The sequence below is a fragment of the Eucyclogobius newberryi genome, unplaced genomic scaffold (assembly GCF_026437365.1).
Source record: "Eucyclogobius newberryi isolate DKJ021-1_F unplaced genomic scaffold, fEucNew1.0.hap1 SCAF_1, whole genome shotgun sequence".
Taxonomy (NCBI): Eukaryota; Metazoa; Chordata; class Actinopteri; order Gobiiformes; family Gobiidae; genus Eucyclogobius; species Eucyclogobius newberryi.
This window is the reverse complement of record NW_027315723.1, coordinates 28,502,503-28,530,106: the sequence shown is the minus strand read 5'-3', so window position 1 is coordinate 28,530,106 and position 27,604 is coordinate 28,502,503. Positions and strand designations below refer to the sequence as shown.

At 39.5% G+C, this 27,604-nt stretch overlaps 3 protein-coding genes across 3 annotated transcripts; 2 read left to right on the top strand and 1 right to left on the bottom strand.

Annotated features, from left to right (window-relative positions):
• Positions 1-467: 467 nt before the first annotated feature.
• On the bottom strand, positions 468-1,540 carry tmem18 (transmembrane protein 18). The gene is made up of 5 exons (XM_072451519.1): positions 1,356-1,540; positions 1,101-1,218; positions 976-1,030; positions 806-899; positions 468-716 (listed from the first exon to the last, which is right to left on the bottom strand). Exons 1-5 carry the CDS (start codon positions 1,449-1,451, stop codon positions 618-620), a joined length of 462 nt encoding a protein of 153 aa, XP_072307620.1. The 5' UTR covers positions 1,452-1,540; the 3' UTR covers positions 468-617.
• Positions 1,541-16,791: 15,251 nt separating this feature from the next.
• Positions 16,792-22,221, top strand: cmtr1 (cap methyltransferase 1). The gene is made up of 22 exons (XM_072442604.1): positions 16,792-17,448; positions 17,537-17,688; positions 17,765-17,923; positions 17,999-18,091; positions 18,166-18,237; positions 18,473-18,567; positions 18,645-18,717; positions 18,787-18,985; positions 19,083-19,201; positions 19,271-19,367; positions 19,454-19,586; positions 19,665-19,844; positions 19,917-19,973; positions 20,056-20,182; positions 20,246-20,377; positions 20,457-20,582; positions 20,652-20,743; positions 20,845-20,913; positions 20,993-21,040; positions 21,121-21,233; positions 21,319-21,427; positions 21,522-22,221. Exons 1-22 carry the CDS (start codon positions 17,352-17,354, stop codon positions 21,655-21,657), a joined length of 2,478 nt encoding a protein of 825 aa, XP_072298705.1. The 5' UTR covers positions 16,792-17,351; the 3' UTR covers positions 21,658-22,221.
• Positions 22,222-22,339: 118 nt separating this feature from the next.
• Positions 22,340-25,899, top strand: hebp2 (heme binding protein 2). Its single transcript, XM_072442592.1, has 5 exons — positions 22,340-22,436; positions 22,649-22,743; positions 23,432-23,567; positions 24,562-24,742; positions 25,213-25,899. The coding sequence occupies exons 1-5, from the start codon at positions 22,376-22,378 to the stop codon at positions 25,394-25,396; spliced, it is 657 nt and encodes a 218-aa protein (XP_072298693.1). The 5' UTR covers positions 22,340-22,375; the 3' UTR covers positions 25,397-25,899.
• The last annotated feature ends 1,705 nt before the right edge of the window (positions 25,900-27,604 follow it).

Sequence of the window (27,604 nt, the reverse complement as noted above, 5' to 3'; positions counted from 1 at the left end):
CGGTGAGTTCTACAGTGAGGTTAAGTGGTCTACCAGCTTAAGCTGCTACTTGGTACTTTCTGTAGACTGAAAGAAACACCCCCATGGGGCCCACATGTCATAGGACTTAAAAAACCTGTCTCCGACCTTTGGAAGTGGTCATATGAATGTACTAATTTTGGAAAGTGAAGTTGTTTTGAACTGATTACTCAAATGAGCTAGAATGCTTTCTATAGTTAATGTTTGACTGGCTTCAAATGTGTTTATTTTGAGATATTCCAGTGGAAAACTCATGATCAATCCTAAATTTACCCCATTTATTGCTTCCGATTTACTATCGTTTATCCTTATTAAAAGCCTTCAGTTAAAAAGGTGAAGATTGCACTGACCTTTGGAGATAATAACAATGTCTACAAAATATGTTACAAACTATGACGTTCAAAAAGTTTAATGTCCATTCAAGTGTCAACAAAACAACTTACCGGTATACATAAATACAGCATATACAAAAATGGCCCTTTCTTTGATGCTCTCTCGTGAGTCCTTTTACAGTAACCAAATACTTCTTCTTCATTCCAACTTTAGGGATTAGGATTAAGGATTCTTTTTGTTAGAATCCATATAAGGAAATAAATAGGTCAGTCGGTCTTCTCACGCATCTGTCTGCGCATCTTCCTTTTAAGCTGCAGCGTTTTCAGCTCAGTCATTGTGCAAAACGTCCTGTAGACCCACACCATCTAGAAAACAAAAGCACACAGGTCAGTGGAACGTGTTACAATTATTGGACAAAAAATGACGCCATCTATTGATAAGAAATGTTACTTACAACAATAATGACTGTGTTCACCAATAGAGGAATGGAGAACACCAAAGATATAAACATGCCCTTGGAATCAAAGTACTGGAAATTAGAAAAGGACCTGAAAAACAAAAAACAATGTAGTGTTCACGTGTTATGTATATGATATCATCTTATTATTGATATCTAATACATACCTCCAGTTCATGGCAGCCAACTCGTTCAAATACTCAGCACTGTACACCAGGCCCACTATAGGAGTATCACAATAAATCAATGTTTATTGCAGTTAATAACAACAACACGAGACTATGCAACTTACCCATGAGCAAGAAGTGACATATCTGTGCTTTGTAGAATCTGCATGTCACCAAAGTCACACATATACACACAAAATGAAAAACAACCAGTCCCATGAGCCAGGGCTCCGACCACTGAACCTACGACAACAGAACAATACGTACAATCATGAAGTAACGTGTTGTATCTACGTGTCCAAAATACAGAAAGTGTAAAATCCACTTAGCACAACACGTCATCACATACCACACAATGAAAGATAAAGACATGTACTTACAGACATGAGAAACGTCCATACGGATGTAATTTTTAGATTGCTAAAGCCATCTATTGGGATCGAGCTTATATTTTGTTCCTTTGGATCTGCCATCATGCACAAAACAATTCGATTTCAAAATCTTAGCTTAGCCGTGGTGCTAATGTGTAAACAAATCGAACGCGGAAGAACCACCCGTCGCATTAAAATGACGTCAGCGAGAAAAAGACCTCCACAATGTGTTAAATATATAAATACAATCTATTTAACCCTTTTTCTTGGGGTCTATTTTTTCAAAAAACCTCTGAAAAAATGACCCCCATTCAAAATTCAAGCTGTTTTTGAACCATCTAGAGTACGTCCAGATGACTACAAGTGAAGCTTTTTCTACATCTAGAGTACGAACAAAGAGTCTTTGTGACGCAGAGACTAGTTTTGGACTCTGACGTCTGTTTTACTCTGTGCATAAGTAGATTCAAGCTCCGCACAGAGGAATTCAGATTTTAAATCCCACCATGATTTACTTTTTTAAATATATGTGTTAGAGAGCGATGTGTTCCACTACATGTTAGCACTATATTGTTCGGCGTAGGGATACGCTCTGTTCAATTAAAAAAGGCGGAACCTCCTGTTCACTTGACTCACGGGACCGGAGCAGTGGACAGTGCGGCTACCGATAAAACGACACACGAGTCTTCTGTCCTGCATTATATACCTGGTGTACCAAGACTGAGTATTCTGCAAAGATGTCACAGTCAGATGGCACGGGAGAGAGTGCACAAGCTGAGCGAAACGCTGCAATGAACCCAACAGGTTATGGGCCCAGGCAAACCCCAGGTACAGCAATGCACGGACGCGGACTACCGCCGAGGTTCGACGGAGACGAAGCCCGCTATCACATCTGGGAGGCAAGATTTTTAGCGTACTTGAAAACAATTGGCCTAAAAGACGCTATCCTCGGAGGTCAGGAAGCTGCAGCGGCTAACCCACAAGAGGCGGTGGAGGCCGGTAGGAAAAATGAACTAGCATATGCAGAAATGTGTGGATGTTTGGATGATAAGACACTTTTGCTAATCCTATATGAGGCGCCAGACGATGGAAAGAAAAGTTTGGAAATACTGAGGCGCCATTTTGAGTCTGAAGAAAAGCCGCGGATCGTGGGGCTTTACACGGAGCTAACCAATGTGCTAATGGCTAATGGGGAAGAGCTAGCGGACTATCTAGCACGTGTTGAGAAGATAGTGGCCGCACTAAACAGAGCTAAAGAGACCCTCAGTGATGCACTCTTGGTATCTATGGTGTTAAAAGGACTCACAGACGAATACAATCCATTTTCTGTGCATGTCACTCAGACAAGAGAAGTTTTAACCTTCAACGAGTTCAAAGCCAGGCTGAGGAGCTTCGAGTGCTCGCTACGCTACCGCAGCAGACCACGGGCCGACGAGGTAATGACCGCAAACTACAGAGCTGTCAAACCAAAGTTTAAAGACTACAAGGAGAAGAAATACTTCAAAGGGGAATGCTTTATTTGTGATAAAGTTGGGCACAAAGCAAGAGACTGTAGATACAAAGAGAAGAAAGCACAACGTGACTTCAGGGCTCCTGCTACACCAAACAGCAAGGTGGCCGCCATAAAAGACACTGGGCAGTACAGTTCTCGCACTAGAGACAACCAGAGAACAGAGGAGGAAACCTTCTTACTCAAGGCGACGGAATGGCAACCTCACAACGCCCAGCCGGAGGGACTACTTGTGGACAGCGGTGCCTCTGCCCACATCATCACCAACGAAGGAGCTTTCACCAGATTCGACGAGACGTTCTGGCCAAAGAACCACGTCATGCAGCTGGCAGATGGATCGCGGATCACTGGCAGCGTGCTGAAGAAAGGCGACGCCCAGATCAAACTTGCTGACAGCAGCGGCGGAGTGGTCAGTGTCAAGCTTACCAACGCCCTTTTGATCCCTGGATACCCACAGAACATCCTTTCTGTGGAGGCAGCAGCTTCAAAAGGAGCTAAGTTCAACTTTGAGATGAACAATAACAAAATGATCCTTCCTGATGGTACCACATGTGACATGAAGGTAAAAGACAGACTATACTATTTGGACGTTGTGGAAGAGAGCTGTAATGATTCTTGTAATGCATGTTTTGATCTGAAAACTTGGCATGAGATAATGGGTCATTGCAACTATGGTGACATATTAAAACTTGAAACGGTTGTAGATGGCATGAAAATCAAAGATGGAAAGTGCAAACCAAATCAGTGTGAAACATGTCTTCAGGGAAAATTCATCCAGAGCAGAAACAGAGAGGCAGATGTAAGAGCCAAAGCCCCTTTAGAGCTCATACATACAGACCTTGGTGGGCCTATTGCCCCAGAGTCACCTGAAGGGTACAAATATGCGATCACTTTCACTGATGATTTTTCTGGTGCAATCTATGTGTATTTCCTTAAAAACAAAAACAAGGCAGTAGAAGCTACAAAACAGTTCTTGGCCGACACAGCACCTTACGGTAAAGTGAAACGCCTGAGATCCGACAATGGGACAGAGTTTGTTGCTGAGGAGTATCAGTCACTACTGTTGGACAATACTATTAAGCATGAGAGGTCAGCACCCTACTCTCCCCATCAGAATGGGACTGCAGAGCGGAACTGGCGTACACTGTTTGAAATGGTGCGCTGCATGTTGATAGAGTCAGGACTACCAAAAGAGCTATGGCCCTATGCGGCTAGAACTGCAGCCATCATAAGAAACAGGTGTTACTGTAAGAGAACAGGAGAGACACCTTATTACCTTTTCACTGGCAAAAGACCAGATTTGTCAAAAATGAAAAAGTTTGGTTCAGATTGTGTGGTGTATGAACAAAACCGGAAAAAGCTAGATCCAAAAGGCAAAAAGGGAATTTTTGTGAGTTTTGACCGTCATTCACCAGCTTATCTGATTTATTTTCCAGAGACGAACAAAGTTCAAAAACACAGATTGGTCCACTTCATAACAAAAGAAGTGACTGAGAGGCAGACACAGACTGACATGGACCAAGCAGAGGACCACTACGTTGAGTGGGTAACGGCACCAACTGAAGTGACTCTACCACAGACTGACTGGGAAGAAACAAACGAGCAGGTTTCTAACCCAGACAGTGACGCAAAGACTGATACACAGACGCCACTTATAGGTAGAATTAGAAAGAAACCAAAGTATTTGGATGACTATGAATGTACAGTGCAGAGCAGTGAGTTAACTATCGACTACTGTTACAGAGCTACAGTTGGGCTGCCACAAACCTTTAAAGAGGCTCTGGCATCACCAATGGCTGACAACTGGAAAAAGGCAATGAGAGATGAAATGGAGACGTTTAAAGAAAATGACACCTTCTCACTTGTACCGTTACCAGAGGGTAGACAGACAGTGGGGGGAAGGTGGGTTTATGCGCTCAAAGAAGATGACCGGGGAAATGAAACATACAAGGCCAGATATGTGGCAAAAGGATACAGTCAGGTGGAGGGACTGGACTATTCTGAGACATTCTCACCGACTGCTAATTTGACTTCCTTACGTGTGCTGATGCAGCTGGCAGCACAGCATGATTTGAAATTACATCAAATGGATGTTAAAGCAGCTTACTTGCATGCACCCATTGACTGCGAAATATACATGGAACAACCAGAAGGTTTTCAGGCTAAACCAAAAAATGGTGCACAACTGGTGTGTAAATTGCATAAATCAATCTATGGGCTTAAACAGTCGGGCAGAAATTGGAACATTATGCTCCACAATTTCTTGCTTGAGAAGAATTTTGTGCAAAGTCAGGCAGACCACTGTATTTACACAAAACTGTCTGAAAATGAAAATGTAATTTTGTTAGTATGGGTTGATGATATTGTTGTGGCTGCAACCAATGAAAAGTGTTTAAAGGAGGTCAAAGAGGAACTAAAAAGTACATTTAAAATGAAAGACCTCGGACAACTTACTCATTTCTTAGGGATTGATTTCACACAAAAAGAGGGTTCTATCACAATGAACCAGACCAGATACATTGCCAAAATTTTGGAAAGATTTGGAATGTCTGATTGCAAATCCAGAGCAACTCCTAGTGAAATAAAGTGTGATTTGACTCCAGACGGGGATCAAACTGATCAAAGAAAATACAGGGGGATGTTGGGCAGCCTCATCTATATCATGACTTGTACTAGGCCTGATGTGAGTTGGATAGTGAGCAGATTGTCACAATGTCTGTCAGATCCCAGAGAGAAACACATGACAGCTTTAAAGCATGTGTACAGGTACCTACAAGGGACAAAGGACTATAAGTTGTGTTACCACAAATGTGACACTAAACTTCAACTAATGGGATATTCTGATGCAGACTGGGCCAACGACCCAGAGGACAGAAAGAGCATTACAGGCTACTGCTACAGTCTAAGCCAGAACGGTGCGATTGTTTCGTGGAAAACAAAGAAACAGCAAACTGTTGCACTATCAACGTGTGAAGCAGAATATGTGGCGCTAGCCGCTACTATTCAAGAAGCACTTTACCTCACACAACTTTTGACGGACATGGACCCTAACTTTGAACCAACAACAAAGGTCTTTGAGGACAACCAAGGGACTATACGTCTTGCGAGGAATCCTGTAAACCGCCAGCGGAGCAAACATGTAGACATTAAATACCACTTTATCAGGTCTAATGTGTTGCAGGGTAAAATACTCCTTGTGTACTGTCCTACTGAGAACATGGTCGCAGATGTGTTCACAAAATCTGCCACAAGGGTCAAAATTGAAAAGTTTTGTGATTATATGTTTGGTAACTAATGCTTATTGAAATGTGAGTGGCACCATCGAGTGGGGGTGTTAGAGAGCGATGTGTTCCACTACATGTTAGCACTATATTGTTCGGCGTAGGGATACGCTCTGTTCAATTAAAAAAGGCGGAACCTCCTGTTCACTTGACTCACGGGACCGGAGCAGTGGACAGTGCGGCTACCGATAAAACGACACACGAGTCTTCTGTCCTGCATTATATACCTGGTGTACCAAGACTGAGTATTCTGCAAAGATGTCACAGTCAGATGGCACGGGAGAGAGTGCACAAGCTGAGCGAAACGCTGCAATGAACCCAACAATATGAATGAGTTTAGCTGGTTTCTGGAGGGATTGGCTGATTGACATTAAAATAAGCATCTGTTAGGTTTTGACAATTCTCTTAAAAGCTGAAAATTAAAAGTAAATTCACTAAAAATGTGTTTTAGGGACTTGTAATAAAGCAAACATGTCCAGATGGAATCCATACAAAAGTGCTATTAATTTTTCATTTTATTTTAATAAAAACATTTATTTGTGGGTTTGGAGAACAAACTGACCCCGATGCTTCCCAGAATGATTGATTTCACTGGAAATAAGTGGGTTACAGCTTTATTTTTATGTACAGCATATCAAACAGCTTGAGAGTTCCCTTTAAGAAGATGGTAAACAAAATGTTTCATCATGTTTACAATTTATTTCTAAACTCGTGATTCAAATGAAGTTAAGGCGAGACAGGTGCAGATGAATAGGGGGGGAATCTAAATTTAAAGATGTCAATTTGAATGCTGAATGCTTAGGGGAGTTTGATTGTCTTATTTTGTTTTTTGAGGAAACCCTTTAAGTCCCTACTGGATTAAAATGCATTTTCAGAAAACGGCCTTTGAAGTTGCGTCCCATATAAATCTATAAATGTAAGTGGTTGAATTAAATAATAAAACATCTTTAGGTGCAGATTGGATCATTTGGATGTTTCCACACAAAAGCTTATATGTCAAGAGCGCAATGACCAAAAGATTTAAAATTTAAAAAAAGTGTTTTGCCTGTATTGTCTCACCTTAACTTGACTTCAGAAAAACAGATGTAAACAGTTTGTCATTTTAAAAAGGGGATAGGATATGTTAAAAATGGCTAAATTTAAGTATATATTCATGTAGATCTAATTGTGAAGATTTTAAAAAGGAAGTTTTCTTCAGGTCACAAAAATACTATAATATTTACAGCATTATCAGAATGCTAATGTAAATTATATAGAAACTCTTTTCTCCTCCCTACAATTGCAGTGACTTAATTTGCATGTAGCTTATAATCACCATTAAAAAAAAAAGACATATAAAGGACCTCAAAGGGCTATAAAATTTTGAGAATTATGAAATCAACACATTTATTACTCACACCAGACACATTTTTAGGCCTACCACACCTTGTTTCGCACCTTCTTTACCAACCCAAATACAAATACTTCCTGAAATGTCCACTCTAACAACTTAATTACCACCAAAGGTTTTTTCTTGTCATAAATTCCCCAGGGGCTCCACACGAACTTACGGTAAACACTCTCAAAAGATACAAATGAATACAAAAGAATAGAAACAGATGGAAAAATTCACAATATTGGCACTATTTACACAATCTACAACAATACTGTAAAATAATATATCACTTTGTGTTCTTGCAACATTAATGATTATTGTTTATTGGGTAATGATTTAGATATTATTATACATGTAGATGTCTTGGTCACATAAATGCAGCACCATGAAGAAACTACTACAGCCTACAGTCCAAGTTGATCTTCAGGGCCAATTTTGTCCTTGATGGAAACCTGGAGAAAACGTGGTGACCACTGCCGTAGGGGTTGAATACCCTAGAGCAAAATTGTACAAGCCAAGCACCAGACACTTCCACGTGCACTTCAGGGCTTTCCTCACATTCTGAAAGACGAACAAAAACCTGCTTTATTTTGACCAAGCAGTTGTTTGACAAAGTAAAAACATCTCTGGATATTATTTGTACAACACATAATTTTAGCACAATGGAAAATTCAAGAGTTTGCCCTCTTCTCTAAATAAAGAGGTCTCCTATTGTCTAGCTTCAAGCGAGGAGGAAATGGGCTGAGCAGTTGAAGCGGATGAAGGGGCTGGATTTTTTATTTTTTTTTTAAATGTATTGTGTGTCATAAAAAAAAGTAGAGCATTAACAAGTACTTTTTGGGCTTCCATCTACATTCTTACATAATACATAATGTAATTGCAGGAAAAGAAAGCACAATTCCTCATAGCAACAGTTTAATGTAGAACAGAACTCACCTTTCTCACTTTCTTGTACTTTTCCTTCTTTCTTTTCTTTTTCTCTTCTTGTGCTTTCTCTCGCTCCTCATCATACACCGTCAAAGGTTGATAGCTCTCCGGGAAGAAGGCTAAATGCACCTCTCTGTGGCACTTAGCATTGTGGGTCGTAGCAGTCTTAATACCATTCTCAAACATAGGCTGACTGTCAGTGGAGGACGAGTCCTCTGCATTGTCCACACAATTTACCTGGCGCTCATACCTAGCTCCAGATGTATTGTCACGCACTGTATTTCTTTCATATAGTTGTAAGGCAAGCAAATTGGTCTTCATCTTGAAATATCTAGTGGTAAATCAGAGTTCAGTCTTCTTAAAGAGGTCAGGCAGGTTGTCAACAAACGTTTTGTGCATGAGTGGAAGTGCATTCCAGTGGACCGCCTTGTATGAGGATTTGGGACAGAGCCTTCGAAGGTGCAAATCCCTCCTTCTCATCACAAGACCGCCCTTAATGGGGTTTTAGATCCTTTCGAATAAAAACACAAATCAAAATGACCAAAACAATCAACTGCAAGAACTACAGAAAAAAAAGATTACAAAAGATAAACCCAGAAACGTGAGTGTAAAAAATAAATAATAATAAATATACATAAATAATAAATAATGAATAAAATAAATAAAATAAATAAAATAAATAAAATAAATAAAATAAATAAAATAAATAAAATAAATAAAATAAATAAAATAAATAAAATATATTTAATATTTACCTACAAATGCCATATTACTTATAATATAACTTCTACAATAATAACAATAGAACTAAAATATTTTGGGAGCCGCTATTGCCAATATCACTTCCAATTACAATTTTCTTTTCTTCTTTACAGTTTAGGGACTTTATCACCAATATTATATAATAATTTAAATATCTTAAAAAATATAGGCGCAATATTAATCCTCACTTTGGTTTAGGTCAGGATCAATCTGCACAGCCCAAATAATCAAAACTGTGCATTACAAAAGTTCAGCAGAACCTGTGTTAACATAAAACATTGACAGGGATGAAAACAAACCCCTGAGCTGAAGGCACCTGCAAGAGGTCACAACATGGACAAAATGCTACTGATTTGTTTGGCTTGTGAGTCTTTGAGGAATGCAAATGATTTTCCTGTTCTGAAGAGCTCTGGGGCAAAAACAAACATCATACATTTCATCTGTCAACAGGCAAGTTGCAGATAAATGCACTGATGCCGTTCCCCACAGAATCTAAAGTATACATTTACAAGACCTTTACTACTCAACAAGCAGCAGTCATTTCTCAAAAGTGATGTTGTTATATAAGAACTCAAACAAAAACTGCAGTTTTCATTCGGGTGGCCCAGTTGCTTTCCAGGAGATATTCACCTATTCACCATGTCCTTAACAATATACAAACAAACAAAACAGAAATACAAAGCCTTATGATAAGAAACGTAAAAGAAACTAAATGAAAATCTTTATCGAATAGACATCAAACTGGTTAAGACAGCGGAAAGGCACCTCAGTGATGGCGCAGGGAGAGAATGAAGCAGATGGTGGAGAAGTCGCCCTCGGACAGCGAGCACGTGTCACTCAGGTCAGCCTTGTTTCCTGGGCTCGGCTGAACCTACAAACAAACACACACCTGCCATTTCAAACAAAAGCATGGAGCATCAACTTGCTGCCCTTTTGTATTTTTATCATTGTAATATCATCATGACATTTTACCCCATATTTTCAATGCTTATCAAGATGGAGAGGGTTTTGTTCTTGGCAAAACTGCAGTCTGTAGTCCTGTTGAGGCTCTTTATCTGCTGTGTCATGCTCTTAGACTAGTACTGTCTGTACAACTGCATTTTAAGATTAAGGCTTCTCGATTAGGGCTAATGTTAAGTGTTTATATCAGGGCTCAATGTTTGGCTTCGGTTGCCACTTTGAAAAGTTCATGCCTCTGACTGTGACACCACTATATGCAGTCCTATAGTATGACATTTTTCTTGTCATACATTCAATTACCACATTGCAGTTTTCATATACTTTTAGAACTCATGAATTCAAAATGACAGATTAGTATTTTATTATGAGATGAACCAAGAGCTGACCCACTTCTTTTCTCATATCAATGTACTTGTCTTTAATACTCTGGCCTGATCTCAAAAAGACTCTTAAGAAATCTTTTAGCAGCCTGAATATGGACAATTATTTATTTTGAAATGACTAAGAAATGTTTGGCGGTTGTTTGCGGTTCTTTGACGACAGACAGAGCTTTAATGCCAGCTCCCAAAGTGGGCACAGAGGGGATCGAGGCTGAATGAACACGGACAGTGTGGCTACAGAGGCAGCTATCAATCATTTGCTCTGAGCTGCGTCCTATTCAAAATTCCTCCGTGTGCCCAGGTTTGCCGGCCCCTGGATTATGTACAACTGGTCCACACTTTACAGTTTCTTTGCGGCCCGTTGTTGCTCCTGTTGAGATCTAATCCTGACTTTGAGGCGGTTGCTGTCACTGTCCAGACCGTGGTCTGTTTGACTCACCTCCAGACACTCTTCACATATCTCTGGCTTTGGCAATTGAAATCTGAACACAAACATAAAAATACTGTATCCATAAAGTATATAACAATTATAAATACAAAAAACTGCAGCGGCCTTTCTTTGCTGTTGAGATTATTTTCTTGAGTTTGGATGTTATTCATATGAGCGGCACGTTTTTAATCATAGTTTATCACTTCCTGATCTGTTTTTCTCAGTTCTTCCTGTGAAATGTATATGGTTTAACAGTAGTGATGGTCATGGTTTTTATGCTTACAAATACAAAACTTTACTTTGACAGAATCGGCTTCCTCAGCAATTTTGTGTTAAGCTGGTTTGTGAGCTTCTTTTATTCTTGCTCTGCTCAGGTCAGCCATATCAACATTTGCTTTTTCATACTCTGTGTTTTAAGATGACTTGAAACAATGTCCTGAACATCTTCTTCCGTCCACATTTTGCAGGTCAGACAGCTCAGTCTGCAACTTGTGACCTTTTTCTTTAATAGTTAGTGTATATGAAATTTAGCAAGACAAATATAATCAAATAGACTGAATAGAAAAAGTTTACTTTGGCATTTCTCTGCTATGAATATGCTCTTATCAGCAACGTCTCATTTTGTTTTATATCAAAATTAATTTACCTTGACTGTCGGTTAAAGTAAGAAGTCTGGTTGCTCTGGTTTTCCAGCTCCTTCTGCAGGTGTCAAATAGTGAGGTTTTATTTATTTGCTAACATGAACTTTCTGGTAGGCTTATCATTTTCTCACATACCTTATCTCCTCCTCCACATCTCCAGACAAATAGTTGGCCCTGGTCTGGTCTGCTGCATAACTGTGATCAGGGAAGATCTGACCAAGGCAAGGCCTGTTTATTTGAAGGAAAAAAATCCTTAAAATCACAAAACTGTGAAAAAAAACATGAAAAGAGAAGAGTGCATTTTAAATTTCAGCCATATACACAGCTAAACAAAAAAGTGTTTTGCCTAGATTTGAACATTGTCAGAGTAAAGGCCTGTCTCACATCTTCCTGACTCTGGCACCAGCAGGAGGCTGGTCCATGTTTAGTCCTGACTCTGGCACCAGCAGGAGGCTGGTCCATGTTTATTCCTGACTCTGGCACCAGCAGGAGGCCGGTCCATGTTTAGTCCTGACTCTGGGCACCAGCAAGAGGCCGGTCCATGTTTAGTCCTGACTCTGGCACCGGCAGGAGGCCGGTCCATGTTTAGTCCTGACTCTGGCACCAGCAGGAGGCCGGTCCATGTTTAGTCCTAACTCTGGCACCAGCAGGAGGCCGGTCCATGTTTAGTCCTGACTCTGGCACCAGCAGGAGGCCGGTCCATGTTTAGTCCTGACTCTGGCACCAGCAGGAGGCCGGTCCATGTTTAGTCATGACTCTGGCACCAGCAGGAGGCCGGTCCATGTTTAGTCGTGACTCTGGCACCAGCAGGAGGCCAGTCCCTGAGGTCCTCAGAGTCTGAGATGGTTCATATGGCACTAACATGTCTGAGATGTACTTTGGTGCTAGGCCATGGAGAGACTTGTACACCAGCAGAGCTGCTTTAAAGTCTCTTCTCTGAGCCACAGGAGCCAGTGCAGAGACCTGAGAACAGGACTAATGTGATGGTACTTCCTGGTTCTAGTCAGGACCCGAGCAGCAGCGTTCTGGATGTACTGCAGCTGTTTTACAGCTCGTTTGGAGAGGCTGTGGTGGCGGTGATGGATAAGTCTCTTCAAGTCTGGTTTAGTTATTGATTTGATATGGCTGTTAAAGTTCACGTCTGAGTTGATTATTATTATTATTTCTAACTTGATTTTTTAGGTTTTAGAGCGAGACTCTGGAGGTGACCGCTAACACTTTCTCTTTGTTTCTGTGGGCCAAAGACTATTATTTCAGTCTTGTCTGAGTTCAGCTGGAGAAAGTTGTTTTGCATCCACAAACTGATCTGTTGGATGCAGTGACAGAGTGAATCTACTGGTCCATAATCACTTGCTGTTAGTGAAACAGATTTGAATGTCGTCTGCATAATTGTGATAGAACACAATTCTGCTGCGTATCAGCTGACCTAACGGCAGCATGAAGAGGTTGAACAGAAGGGGTCCCAGGATCGACCCTTGGGGCAACCCACAGGTCAAGGTCATGTGGTTTGAGACACACTTACTAATTTCAACAAAATACTTCCTGTCTTCCAGATAGGACTTTTGGTCCATGATCGACAGTGCAAAAGCAGCTCATTTGCCGTCTTTTTCAGCTAGGACAGAACAGGACACTTGCCTTGGATTGGAAGGAACTGACTTTGGAGACAAGGCAGTACCTAAGCTCACAGCAAGAAGGTCCTGGGATTGAGTTCTGTGTGGGGTTTGCATGTTCTCTCCGTGTCCACATAGGTTTCCCCTATCACCCACTAAGGATACGGGAATCACTGGAGCACAAACCTCCTGGTTTGGAACAAAATGATCCCATGGGCCGCTGGGCAACACATGACCTGAATTTACTTGTGGTTTAGTGCGACATCTAGTGGTACAAATACTTTACTGCTTCAGCTATGTGATAAATAATTCTCCTCAATATTACTTAGTGCCACTTTAAACTTAGAAAATAACTTCACTTGATTGATGTAAAACTAAGATAAATAAAAAATACAGTTCTTTCCCCATCAAATTAAGTAATAATTAGAAAAACATGAAAACCTGCCATATGTACTTGAAAGTTTGCATAGTTATCATGTTAGTATTTCTGACCTGGCTGGACTTCTGAAGAGAATTGCATCTTTGTGCTTTCTGCTTTCAGGTCAATACATTTAACCTGAAGCTCTTGGATTTGCTAAGTGATCTTTTCTAACAGTTTTTGGGTCCGTTTGTACTTTTTCTCTGCCTCCTCAATCTTAAGAGATTCATTTGATTCCACTATCTATCATTTACAAATATAAACTGAGACATACAGGCAAATCAAATATAAACTGTCAAGGCAAATCTTAGTCTAGATGCATTTCGATGTATTTATTTTATTTTATATTGCTGGTGATATTTCAGAAACCCAGCTTCCATTTGTCTACTTTCTCATCATGTTTCTTTTTCATAGTTCTTGTCAGTCCCGAACTTCTGCTTCAACGGTTCCAGCTCTTTCTCCATTTAGATTACCTGCCACATGGTTATAGGGACAGATTGAAGTGGCAAAGGTCAAGCCTGGACTGGAGATTAAATATGTTTTCTCAACAAAGCCCAGATCATTCATTTCTGCAACTTCTCCAGTTTAGTGTCCATTTTGCGTTTATAGTAGTCTTCTTTTTCTTTTCCTTTTTCAATGTTCTAAAAAATAAAGTAAAACAGAAAAAAGGAACATGAGAAACTGGAGGAATACCTAGGGCTTGGAGAAGAGCTGGAGAAAACATGGAATATGAAGGCAAAAGTGTTGCCCATGTTCATCGGAGCAGTGAGGAAAATAAGTATTTGAACACTGTGTGATTTTGCAAGTTCTCCATTTAGAAGATTATTGAGAGGCCTGAAATTGTCATCTAAAGTGCATTTCCACTGTGAGAGACGGGAAATCACAATATATGATTTTTTTTTATAATTTATTTGTACGTTATTGGTGCAAATAAGTATTTGAACACCTGAGAAAATCAGTGTTATTATTTCGTTTCAGAAGCCTTTCTTCAGGTCATTGACCAGTTCCTCTCGTAGTTCTGGGCTGATTCCTCAAATTTCTTATCATCATTGAGCCCCCACGAGGTGAGATTTTGCATGTAGCTTTAGCCTTTAGATTTTCTAAGAACAGTTTATTTCCATCAAGCTGCTTGCCAATTGCCTGTGGCCCTTTCCAGTCTTGTGGAGGTCAGCAATGTTGTCTCTGGTGTCTTTTGACAGCTCTCTGTCCTTGGTAGTAATTGGAGTCTGACTGATTGTGGGGTGGACAGGGGTCTTTATGCAGCTAACGAGCTCAAACTAGTGCTTCTCATTTGGATTAATAAGTCGAGTAGAGGTGGACCTTTTAAAGGCAAACTATCAGGTCTTTGAGAGTCTTTGTGTTCATTGGCAGGTGTTCAAATACTTATTTGCATTAATAACAAACAAATTAAATATTTAGAAATAATTTTGATTCTGGATTTTTTTTTGAATCTGTTCAGACCCCTCTATAATTTCTAAGTGGGAGAACTTGCAAAATCGCAGGGTGTTCAAATACTTATTTTCCTCACTGTTTCACTGTTTGTATTTGGTAGGCTAGATAAAACTCCTGGAAACCCTGAATGGAGTATCATGGAGTACTTATGGCAGCAGCAAAGAAAGCTATCACAAGGTTGACAGACTGAACCGACTATTGAGGACTGGACTGAAATAACCATGAACATACAGTATGTCTTTTCAAAAGCGATTTCCAAATCACAATGAGACTTTCCTGGTTAGATAAAAAATAAATAGCAGGGAAGCTCTAAATAACCATATCATAAAAAGACATAGCAGAGGTTGACGCCATTGTCATTATATGAAGCCTTAACATTGAAACAACGAACAAGCTTATAGCTTATAATAAAACATAATTATTCAATATTTATCAATACATTTTTCAGTTTCCAACATCAACTTGTATACTTTAACAGCCATCTAGGTCTTTAGTAGCCTGTGGTGACTTTTATAAGTAGGCAAGCAGACTTTGATTATTGAATATTTACTTAACGATAACGATTATTACATAGTAGTAGCACTATTGTTGTTTATTTGATTATTTATGCACCAGAAACCATTTGAGTGACATGACAGCTCTGCTACATATGTGTAATGTTCTTTCACAATGTGTGTGTTTCATGAAACACACACATATGAAGAGATACTCACAATAGCAGCACACTGGTCAGACAGACTTATAATAAAACTGTGTGCCACAAACATCACATTTAAAAAAAATCCCTGCGTTAAATCAGCCACAATAAAACTCATTCAGCCATCTAATATTGAACCAGAATTAAACTAGGATTAGCCTAGTACTAACCAGGTCTGAACTAATCCAGAATCAAAACAGGTCTAAAGCAGAATTACTCAAGACCAAACCAGAGCTAAACTAGTGCTGATCCAGAAACCATTAAACAAGATGTACTTTATTTCATTTTTTTAATATCTGGAAGGTGGGCCGGATTCATCACTTGGTGGGCCTGATTTGGCCCTGGGGCCTTATGCTGAATAGCCCTGTAATAGATCCATGGGTGAGATAAGAGATCCATGGGGGGAGATAAGAGATCCATGGGGGGAGATAAGAGATCCATGGGTGAGATAAGAGATCCATGGGGGGAGATAAGAGATCCATGGGGGGAGATAAGAGATCCATGGGGGGAGATAAGAGATCCATGGGTGAGTGTGTGGCTGCGGCAGAAGAACGACCAAAGAAAACGGGCTTATTTGGATATATTTCAAACAATTTAAATATAGTTGTATGACATTCGGTCATGTTAGTTTTTCTTGGTCAATCCCTGCTAGTATTGATTGTCCTGACTGCACTTTAAAAGATAAGTGTACAATGTACGTACTCAATACATTGTTTCAGTACTTCCACAACACTTTACATAGTGCATCGATTCAAGATTGAAAAACTCAACGTAACCGGCAACCCAGTAAGTAGATGTGAGTGTAGGTTCATGTGCGCTTATCAATAGACTGTGTAATGTCTCTTGTTGTGAATTAAGTGGTATGGGCAAATTGTCTGTCCTCAATTAAATACATGATTTGCTTGATTGTCAGCGACAACTTCAGCCCTATTTTATTCAGGCATAGTTTCCTACCTTCCTACGTTTTGCTTTTAGTACACTGTACGTCATCAATGTGCGTCAGTTAAAAAAGAAAGACCCGTCCAAAACTGAGCGCGGAGCTAACGCGAACATTTAAAAACAACGCATTTACAGCATCTGAACAATGCAATCAAACTATTAAATATGAAATATAGATCTGCATATTGAAATTACTCTAGTCTATCTTCTTAACTAAAGAAGAGGGAAGTTCTTCTGAGCTGGTAAAAGCAGTATGCTAACTTAGTGAGCTAATGGCTTCTGCATATGTGCATTTATTTTTATCCTTACAAATATTACAAACATAGCGCAGCAGATACTTTTAGTATTTACATTACTTTCATATAAACTGTGTGGGTACACTGATTAGGCTTGAAAACAATGATGCAATTGATGAACCAATTTTTTTATTTGTCGAATATATATGTTTGAACATGGCATAAATGTATACAGGAAACTGATCGTAAAAGTAATCCTTTTACTTCTACTACTTAACAACTACTGGAAAATGCGTGATTAACAGTTTTATTGCATTTAGCGTTCTGCATTTGAAATAGAAGTTGTTTTTGTTACTGCAACAGCTACATCTTAAATTTGTTGTAGCAAAAATGAACAAAAAGAGAAAAAATGGAGGACAGCTATCACCTGTGGACTCAAAGAAAAGACATGAGGATAACAGCTCAGATGTAGATTTGTCTGCACAAGGTAATATCAAACATTGTTATTTTTTATGGTTGATTTTCCTCTAATTGTTGTCTATATTATGTGTTGGATCTTATTTTGTTCATTTTAGACTCCAGTCAGAATGAGTCCCTCAGTGACCAAGAGGACCACAGACCCAGTTTCTCTATGCCATCTTTATCTTTTAACACCACAGATGCAGACCCTGAAACACAAGCCTCAAATCAGTTTTCTATGTACAACAGTGTTTCACAGAAGCTTATGGTAAACCTCTGTGACTGTTGCAGTGTGATTGTGTGGTTGTTTACATATTTGTCTCAAACATTTATCTCGTTGTCAGGCCAAGATGGGCTTCCGTGAAGGTGAGGGTTTGGGAAAGTTTGGCCAGGGACGCAAAGAGATTATAGAGACTTCAACACAGAAAGGGAGAAGAGGTCTTGGTCTAACACTCCAGGGCTTTCAAGGGGAGCTTAATGTCGACTGGCGCGATGAACCTGAGGTAGCAGAGTCATCTCTGTAACATATTCAAAAGTTCATATTTAAATTTATTTAATTGTATTTTATCTATGTCTAGCCAAGTGCAATAGAAAAAGTTGAATGGTTCCCAGAATGCACTACAGAGATGCCAGATTCACATGAACTTCTGGACTGGATGCTTACTGGCCCCGTAAAAAACACAGTTATGATTGCTAATTTTCTTATAGTGCCTTGTTAAACCTTTTTTTGTTTGCCTCACATCAGACAAAAATGAAAATGGAGAATGAGACAGAGTTTTGCACTGAAGACCTTTTACATACGCTTCTAAGATGCAAGGCAAGTATTATGATTAATTTGAACATTGTAATTACAATTCATTGTGGGGGCTTTCTGTGTGGATTTTGCATGTTCTCCCTCTGTTTGCTCTGGTTTCCCCTAACATTAAAAACACGTACAATAGGCTCCTTCTCTGAAAAAGAGATGCTTAATCTCAGTGGGACTTTCCTGGTTAAATGAAGGTCAATAAAACATACAACATTTAATTTGTTGTAATTGTATGTTGATTGTTCAGACAATATTTGATGATCTAGAAGGTGAAGAAATGAGGAGAGCGCGCACTCGTTCCAACCCATATGAGACAATTAGAGGAGGCATCTTCCTCAACAGGTTAGATTGTTAAATAACCACCACCAGACATTCTACACAAGTGACAAGTGAAGTCACATTCTATTTTGTGCTTTCAGGGCAGCTATGAAAATGGCCAATATTGACCACTGCTTCGACAATATGTTCACGAATCCTAAGGACTCACAAGGAGTGCGTATAAACGCTATACTTCTTTTACTCATCGCAAATCAAGACTAATATTGTGTATTCCATTTTTAGAGACCCTCGATAAAAGACCGAGATGGGGACCTCTTGTACTTTGGGGATGTTTGCGCAGGGCCTGGAGGTTTTTCAGAATACATTTTGTGGAGGAAAGGCTGGCATGCTAAAGGCTTTGGCATGACCCTGAAAGGCCCCTGTGACTTTAAACTTGAAGATTTTTATGCAGCGCCGAGTGAACTCTTTGAGCCCTACTATGGTATGTTTACAAAACGAAAACATCAAACTCAAGGACATGTCTTGATATTGGGACATGTCTGATATATAAATGATGTTATGCCCTCTGTCTGACACAGGTGAAGGAGGCATTAATGGAGATGGGGACATCACGCGACCAGAAAACATGAATGCGTTCCGTAATTTTGTGCTTGAAAGTACGGAGGGGAAAGGACTGCATTTTCTCATGGCAGATGGAGTATGGCTTTGCTCTTACACACTTGTATTTGTACTTACCATGTTTAATACATTTATTGTTTGGATGTAGGGGTTCTCTGTTGAGGGTCAAGAAAACCTTCAGGAGATTATAAGTAAACAACTGTTACTCTGTCAGTTCCTCACTGCCATTTCAACTCTTAGGACTGGTATGTGATTTTGTTAGCATATCTACTATAGTATGCTTAATCTGTTATTTTCTGTTGTCTAAATATTGTGTATTTGTATGTTTCAGGTGGACACTTTGTCTGTAAGACATTTGACTTGTTTACACCCTTCAGTGTGGGGCTGGTTTACCTAATGTACCTCTGTTTTGAGAGAGTTACACTTTTTAAACCTGTCACAAGCCGACCTGCTAATTCTGAGAGGTATGTTGACATGTTCTTTCAGGTCTAACGTAAATTATTGTCTGGCACCATGTAACTGTCTACATGTTGCATTCACAGGTACATAGTGTGTCGAGATCTGAAGCCAGGCTCAGATGCTGTTAGAGAATACATGTTCAAAGTCAACCTGAAGCTGAACCAACTGAAGAACACTGACAGGGATGTTTTAGAAGTAGTTCCACTAAATATAATCAAAGACGACTCTGACTTCTACCAATATATGGTCAACTCCAATGAGAAGTACACCATCTTCAATTACAGTCTTTTAATCCCAGGTTGCAAGCCATGCTAACACAATTATGTCTTTTTTAGTCTATGTGCTGTCCAGATCAAGGCCCTGGCAAAAATACATGCCTTTGTTGTAGATCCGTAAGTGCAGTATTTGCAGTATTTTTTTGCATCTATTCAGATTCTGTGTACATATATAATCCGATTTTTCTCATATCTATAGGGAACTCTCGGAGACGAGACAAGCTGACATTAGAAAGCAGTGTCTAAAACTTTGGGGGGTCCCAGATAAGGCCAGAGTTGCACCAGCCCCCTCAGACCCGAGAGTCAAGTTTCAGGAACTTCTAAAGGTGGGTCATTTCTCATGTACGCTTTAAAAGTAAACACTCATTGCCTATTTTTGTCATTCTCAGGGTGCAGACATGGATGCTTTTCAGAGTAAACCCACTGCTCTTAACACGCAGACACTCGAAAAGCTGCGACATGTCCTCGATCATAGGTGCATTGTGGGAGGTGGAGAACAAATCTTCCTGTTAGCTTTAGGAGTGAGTCTGAAAAAACGTGATTGTATTTGGACTTTTTGGTTATAACACCTTTTAATATTTAATTTTTTTCCATGTGTAGAAATCCCAGATATACACATGGGATGGAAAAGCACCTTTGCGCTGGAGGAAATTGGAGAGTTTCAAACTGGAACTGCCCAGAGATACACTTCTGAGTGTTGAAATCGTCCAAGAACTGAAGGGGGAGGTGAGAGGATGCCCTTGTTAGACTGAATGTATTATTTTGACTTGCTAATATTTGTTTATTACGTCACAGGGCAAAGCACAGCGCAGAATCAATGCAGTTCATGTAATGGATGCACTGGTATTAAATGGCACTGATGTAAGAGACCAGCACTTCAACCAAAGGCACGTTCTGCACCATTAAGAGATCTTTTATAAACTGGATCCATAACTAGAGATGTCAAAACATGGTGATGGTTTTTAAGGGTTTTGCTGTATTTCGATAGAGTTCAAATGGCAGAGAAGTTTGTAAAAGCTGTGGCTAAACCCAGCAGACCAGATATGAACCCCATCAGGTAAGACATTTAAGAGTTTTGTGTGTGCCTAGTAACGGCACTTCTCTAAATCATTGCAGTACTTCTTTGTGCTATACAGAGTGAAAGAAGTATACAGACTCGAAGAAATGGAGAAGATTTTTGTCAGGTTGGATCAAAACAACTTATACATTTGAAATACTCTTGTTTTATGAAATCATTGACGGTGTGTGTTGACAATTATTGCAGACTGGAGATGAAAGTTACAAAAAGTTCAGGAGGAATGCCCCGCCTGTCCTACACTGGCCGAGACGACCGGCACTTTCTCCCCACAGGCCTCTACATGGTTAAAACTGTCAATGGTTTGTTTTTAAATGGTCATGTGATAAGCAACCTTCCTATTATTGTGATACATTCTGATACATTTCTCTCTTTTATCTCGATTAGAGCCTTGGACAATGGTGTACAGTAAAAACTCCAGGAAGAAATACTTCTATAATAAAATGACAAAGGCATCGACCTATGACCTTCCACCAAACTCAGTGGCTCCTTTCCAGTATGTGAAGTGTAATATTTGGTCCTGTATTTCCCCAGCGTCTGTCCCGGATAAATACATAGTGTTTCCTTCTTTTCTTTTTGTCTGTCTCCAGTGTGTGTCACTCAGAGCGCCTCTTCTGGGCCTGGGAGGACGGGGTCATAGTTCACGATTCACAGACGCGAATGGATCGTGACAAACTGTCCAAAGACGATGTGCTGTCTTTCATTCACTTGAATCACCAGATTTAAAGCTGTACTTCTACTGTTGTAATAATAAGTTGTAATAATGATTGTCATTTTGGCAATCAAAAGTTCACCATAATGCCACAAAGTACAGTGCTTGATAAAGGCAGGTTCTTAATATTGTCCATCAAATAAAAATGTCTGCTGCCTTCTTTTTTTTTTTCTTGTAAAATGAAAACTAGGGTTCACTTGTGTAGTAATTTAGTGTTTGCTGCTATTTTGAATTTGGACCCGCTTTTGGCACATTGTAATACATAGAGCTTGCTTTATAAACAGAAATAAGAATCTGCCTTGCCTTCCCCTTTACCATTCAATGTGGTTCATAGTTTCTTCATGTATGCGCTGGGACTCGTACACTTTTTCAAGTTTCATGCCTTTTCAACATGTGTCTGTAGGAATTTTATCTGTTTATACCAATTCTACAAACGCCTGTGTGGCTCATTCTTTTTGGGATAGTCGCTTTCAAATAATTATGTTAAAATATTTTTCCCTGGGTTCTGATTTTGTTTATAACATTGATCCTGTTTTTGGTGTAAATATTGTTTAAAGGAATAAAGTGAAAGGAGAGAAGTTGTAAATGGTCAACATATTTTCTTTGGTCTTTGCATAATATGAGTATTTGACAAGTGATCGCTGACTGACTGGCTTCGTGCCATCTTATTTTGAAGTGCAGTCTTTCTGGCCAATCAGAGCGCGTCTTTAGGAAACAGGAAGTGGTGTTATTATGAAAACAACGCGCTTCGCTTCACACCCATTTGTTACTCAACGAACGACAGCATCATCAGGTATTATGTTACGTGACATTATGTTTTCTCCACCAAACAAATATCATATATAATCGATTTGCTATTAACTAACGTGTTTGTCATGTTATAAGTTTGATAGAAATGGATTCTGTTGCGTTTGCGTGTTGATCGATATCGCTCGTCTCACGTGACTTGCTCCAGGTCGCACGATAATGTTTGACTTCTTTTACGTCTTTGTGTTTTTACTACAGGTGTCATCTGCTCTTGGGCCATGTTAAAGGCAGTGGGACAGGCTTTCTTCTCCACAGGGCTGCAGAATCCAAAGTTCACAGCCGCAGAAAAGCAGGTGCTGATGCAGGTTATTCTTCTGTAACAAAGAAGGTTTTGCATTGTTACCAACCAAACTCACTTTTCATAGCACTGCAACTATAAACTATGGTACCTTTATTGCACATTAGTATGTCTGTAATTGAGGGGGATTATGTTTGTCTTGCAGATATGATGAGGTGAAAATTGACTCATGGCATAGCACTGACTGTTCCACTTTACCTCTAATACATCATCAATAATCAGATGGTCTGTGTGTAAACTTACCCGCTGTAGTCTTATAAGATAAGATAAGATATTCCTTTATTGTCCCACATGGGGAAATTTCATTGGTGCAACGCAGGTAGATACAGAGGTAGATACAGAAGAACAGATCACTTATAGGAAGTCTGAAAAACACTTATACACACTCGTATACTTTCATGGTCTAGTGAGAATATATAATCCTAGTGGAAATAATTTAGGTGAGACAACGCATGCGTGTCATTGCAAGAACAAGGAAAAATAATAACATTCATCATCAATTAATCAGTCTATTGTGTTATTGCTGTTATAGGCATTTAAAAATGTATTTCCCAACAAAAGCTTTTGTATCTTATTCTAACCCACACAGAGTCATGTGAAGGGTCAAAGTTTACTCTATGCTCGTTAATTCATAGCATTTTGAAGCTATTTCTGAATAGTACATTTTCTGTTGTATCTTGCAGGGTCAGGACTATGAGATTCGCACATATCATGCCACAAAGTGGGTTAGCACCTCCTTAACCGAGATGGACTGGGACAAAGCCATGGGCACTGGTTTTCGAAGACTTTTCAAGTACATTGGAGGCACCAACCAGAGCAGTGAGTTAAGTTTTCATGAAACTCACAAACTAACAATTCATATTGTTCCAAGGGAATATTTAAACTTTTTATAGACCCGTTATGGACAACACTAGAAGACTTTTGCTCTTGCTCAGCAGTTTGTAACAGTGCCACTGCCTTTGTCTTACTCAGCAGGTCCTACGCAGCATTATTTATGAGCTTGTATATTGTTTGTGCAATGGCAGTTTACAGTGTGATGTCGAGACTGGAGTTTAATCTGGAGCTTTGGCACATTTTGGAAAAACATACCCACTATTTGTGCCCTCCATGATGTGGTGACAACTGCTTACGTTCATGTCCTGATACAGCACACCTCTTCTCATTGAGGTTAAATAAGTTTAAACACCATATTTGCAGTATTGTCATGTTTGTATCTGTGGTTAGAAAGTTTAGGTTCGCTCTGAATTCCAAGTAAAGACATAATTTATGAACCGTTGTATTGTAAGCCTCCATCTGTCCTGGAGTGGTAGAAAAGGGTTCAACAGTTGGCATTTTATTTAAAAGACATGGCTATGTTAACCTGTACACACAAAAAATGTGATCATTATCTGAATTCTGGAGTCATGAAATTATTGAAATGTTAACAACATATGATGTGTTTTGCAAAAGAAAAAGGGCAAATTAATTTTGTCTTTCAAAAACAAAAGTTACTTGAAAAATCCACAATTGAACTGTTACAAGTCAGCAGGTGTTTGTTCTTGTGCATGTAAACTCACACTAAACAATCTAATCTAATTATTGAGTTGATCATTCAAGTTATCAGATTTTATGTGATATGATTAACAATATGCAAATGTAGTCACTGTCCAGACTGAACCACCTTTGAAATCTATGACAACTTGCACTACATATTACGATAAACATATATAATCAGTCCTGACTACAATGACTTTTAACGTTGATACTGATATTACCCTTCACTGCTGTGAGCTGTTCAAATGTGTAAGACTTCACTGGTTGGTGTTGCTTGCAGAGGTGAAGGTGGAGATGACGGCTCCTGTGTCTTGTCTTGTGGAGCCCGGCGAAGGACCGACCTGTGAGTCCAAGTTCACCGTGTCGTTCTACATCCCAGAGGAGCAGCAGGAAACGCCCCCCGAACCCGGCGAAGCAGACGTGTTCATCGAGCACAGGAAGGAGTTCACTGCGTATGTCAGGTGAGGATTTGTGATTCATTTGAATTCACACAAACAATCTGCACAATATAAAGAGCTGTGCAATTCATCACATTTCAATTACAATTAGGATTATTGCTCTAATGATTCAATTCTTTACGAATTGTCTTTTTGTCTTTGTAGAGTGCGTTTACATCAATCTATTTGAAATACGTTGTACTACTTTTATTTAATCAGTTTGCTCTTTTAAGTTCAGCCCGCAATTCTCTCTAAGCAAATAACAGTTTGAATAATCAGGATCAATTTGTTTCTTACCCACCTAATCAAAATTGTTATCTATGCATGTAACTGCTTTATATATGCTTTTATTTTGCTTTCAAGTTACTTTTACTATATTTTAATTGCAAACTGAGCCAGGCCTGGTTTTAGTACATAATCTACACAGTTACAGAACCAATGTAGTGAAATAAATGTGTTTTATTGCTAACGTCGCACCACTCTTGTCTCGTCAGGACACACGGAGGTTATTCCAACGAGCAGATGAAGCGTGACGAGCTCCTGAAGTTGGTGGAGAGCCTGAAGAGGGACGGAGTGGAGTTTGTGGACCAGCCCTTTTATGTGGCGGGTTACGACAGTCCTTTCAAACTGACCAACCGCAGAAATGAGGTCTGGATCCTTCAAAAGAAGCCTGAGTGATTAACAAATACAAACGTGCACTAAACGTTGATGATGATTACTTGAGATTTGTGTTTACTTGCGTGTAAAGGGATATATGGCTTGAGTTACTTCAATAATAATCACAATTTCAGTTTAAAAGGTCACACTAAACCGCTATATTCAGCTTGTATATTTACTGTCTACATTCACCAGAGTTACTGCTTACGAGGGGAATACGACGCATTAAAAGAGAAAGTGGTCAAAGAGAACCAGAAATGTTTGTTAAGGACTAGAAACAACCACAAATGGCCTTATTTTAAGACAACGTTACTGTTTTATTGTTTTGGTTTATTACAGGTTTGCCAAGTATAAAGAATAAGCAAATAACTGAACACAAGTGCCTTTTAGTAACATCAGGTTTGTTACTGTTTGACTGACTTTCTGACTTCTAGCTGCCAGTAATAATACGTTTTTATTCCACATTATTCCAAATGTTTTATTCTTTTCTTGCCAACATCGCCAGCTGCACCTTCTCCAAACCAAAAATGATTATAAAACGATGATGTTTTTGTATTCCTGAGTAATGTCACACATGTTAATTTTGAATTGCAGTCTTAACATTTGTAATATATTAACATCGTAAGTACAAAATAAGTTGAAAGGGAAAATCACTACTTGAAAGATTTCTGAAAGAATAACATTTAAATGCAATAATAAATGTATACTGAAACTCTCTTTGCCTTGGGTCAACATTTGCTTTACACTTGATCCACATTCATGCAACAACCTCTGTTTATTCAGGCTTGGGAGCAGCACAATGCACACGTTGAGTTGTGGCTTTCCGTGGATTGTTGGCGATCAATATTGTGATAATGAAATGCGCTGAACCATAAATTCACTAACTGTATTACGTTCTCTCTCTGCTAAATGCCAGACTATACTTCACATCGCTTGTCCCTGCAATAGTGACCTTTACGTAGCAGATAAAACCAAGCCACAGCTCACCTCCAGTGCCCCTTCCCTCAGCCTGCGTCTCTGTCCGTCTCCTCAACGATTTTCGCTGACTCAATTATTTTATTTGTGGCGGAAAGTGGCTAATATCATGTTCAGGCACTCAGGAGAAAGCATGGTCTCTATTTACACCGTATGCCTCAGCTGCTTGTTCACCTTTCTCGTGGGCAGGGGCAAGGGAAGTGAAACAGAGTTATTAATCCTAGAGTTTAATCGCACCACATTTAGATTGAAGACAGGTCTTTAGTCTAATGGAGAGTTGGAGGGTGTGGACAAGCCGTTTATGTGGACTGACAGAGAGAGATTAAACTAGCAGCAGCTAATTGTGTGCGGGCGTGATACGCTTATCAAAAGTAGTTGGATTGACAAGCAGTGAAACATGCAGTGTAGGATGTTATATGAACAGTAAATGTCTATAGTTTTTAGTGCTCATTTCTCATCGCCAACTACAAACATGGGCCTAAGATGGTGTATATCAACAGTGCTTGTCTTGAATGGTGGAAACTGTACTTTTATAAAGATATTACTCCAATTTGACAATCTGATCTATGACAGCCTGGCTGAGAGAAAAAGAAGCCCTCGTCCAGGTTAACTGTAACTTTTCTTGTCGCTGTTGAAATTTTATTGCGTTGCCTTAAATCAGGCGTATTCAACTTTTGGCCCGTGGGCCAGATCAGACCCTCCAAGTAACCCCCAGCCCATTTTCTAAATTTAACAAAATATTTTCTCTAGTTTACAGATTTAGTCCTGGTTTGGTATGTGTGCATGCTTCATTCACCTCATTCCCCATTTCACTTTTGCCTCTTTTTCACATGGATTGGCACTTCTGTCGTGTTGACTCTCCCTGACAAAGTCCATTTTCAAAGTGGAGAAACTAGGGAAAAGGCTTGCTGATAAAATATGAAAGAAATTGATTTGTGTAAAATGTTCATGTGACCCACAAGTCAACACTGCACCATTTCTCTGGGCGGCCTGAACTGCTTTGTAAACTGTGAAGAACTTATTTTCTCTCGTGGTCGGCAGTCCCATGTTAACTAATACAACCAGAAGTGGGGCAAATTCATGGTTTAGCCTGCGGTAACTTCCAGTCCAATCTGTGCAGAGCTGATCCCACTCACAGTAAGAATGCATGTTTTTCCAAGGATTTTTTGGGCAATACAAACACTTGTAATAAATGCTGGATAAGAATAATGCCATACTGTGGAACATTCCAGGAAAAACACTATTTCACAAGAA

Bases quoted from the DNA above. Each gene is read 5' to 3' on its own strand.
- tmem18 (XM_072451519.1), bottom strand. From the start codon at position 1,451: ATGATGGCAGATCCAAAGGAACAAAATATAAGCTCGATCCCAATAGAT. The intron at 1,219-1,355 runs GTAAGTACATGT...CTGTTGTCGTAG, and splicing joins TATGGACGTTTCTCATGTCT to GTTCAGTGGTCGGAGCCCTG. The intron at 1,031-1,100 runs GTAAGTTGCATA...ATACTCCTATAG, and splicing joins ATGTCACTTCTTGCTCATGG to TGGGCCTGGTGTACAGTGCT.
- hebp2 (XM_072442592.1), top strand. From the start codon at position 22,376: ATGAAAACAACGCGCTTCGCTTCACACCCATTTGTTACTCAACGAACG. The intron at 22,744-23,431 runs GTGCTGATGCAG...TGTATCTTGCAG, and splicing joins TCACAGCCGCAGAAAAGCAG to GGTCAGGACTATGAGATTCG. The intron at 23,568-24,561 runs GTGAGTTAAGTT...TGTTGCTTGCAG, and splicing joins TGGAGGCACCAACCAGAGCA to AGGTGAAGGTGGAGATGACG.
- cmtr1 (XM_072442604.1), top strand. From the start codon at position 17,352: ATGAACAAAAAGAGAAAAAATGGAGGACAGCTATCACCTGTGGACTCA. The intron at 19,202-19,270 runs GTATGGCTTTGC...GTTTGGATGTAG, and splicing joins ATTTTCTCATGGCAGATGGA to GGGTTCTCTGTTGAGGGTCA. The intron at 20,183-20,245 runs GTGGGTCATTTC...TGTCATTCTCAG, and splicing joins AGTTTCAGGAACTTCTAAAG to GGTGCAGACATGGATGCTTT.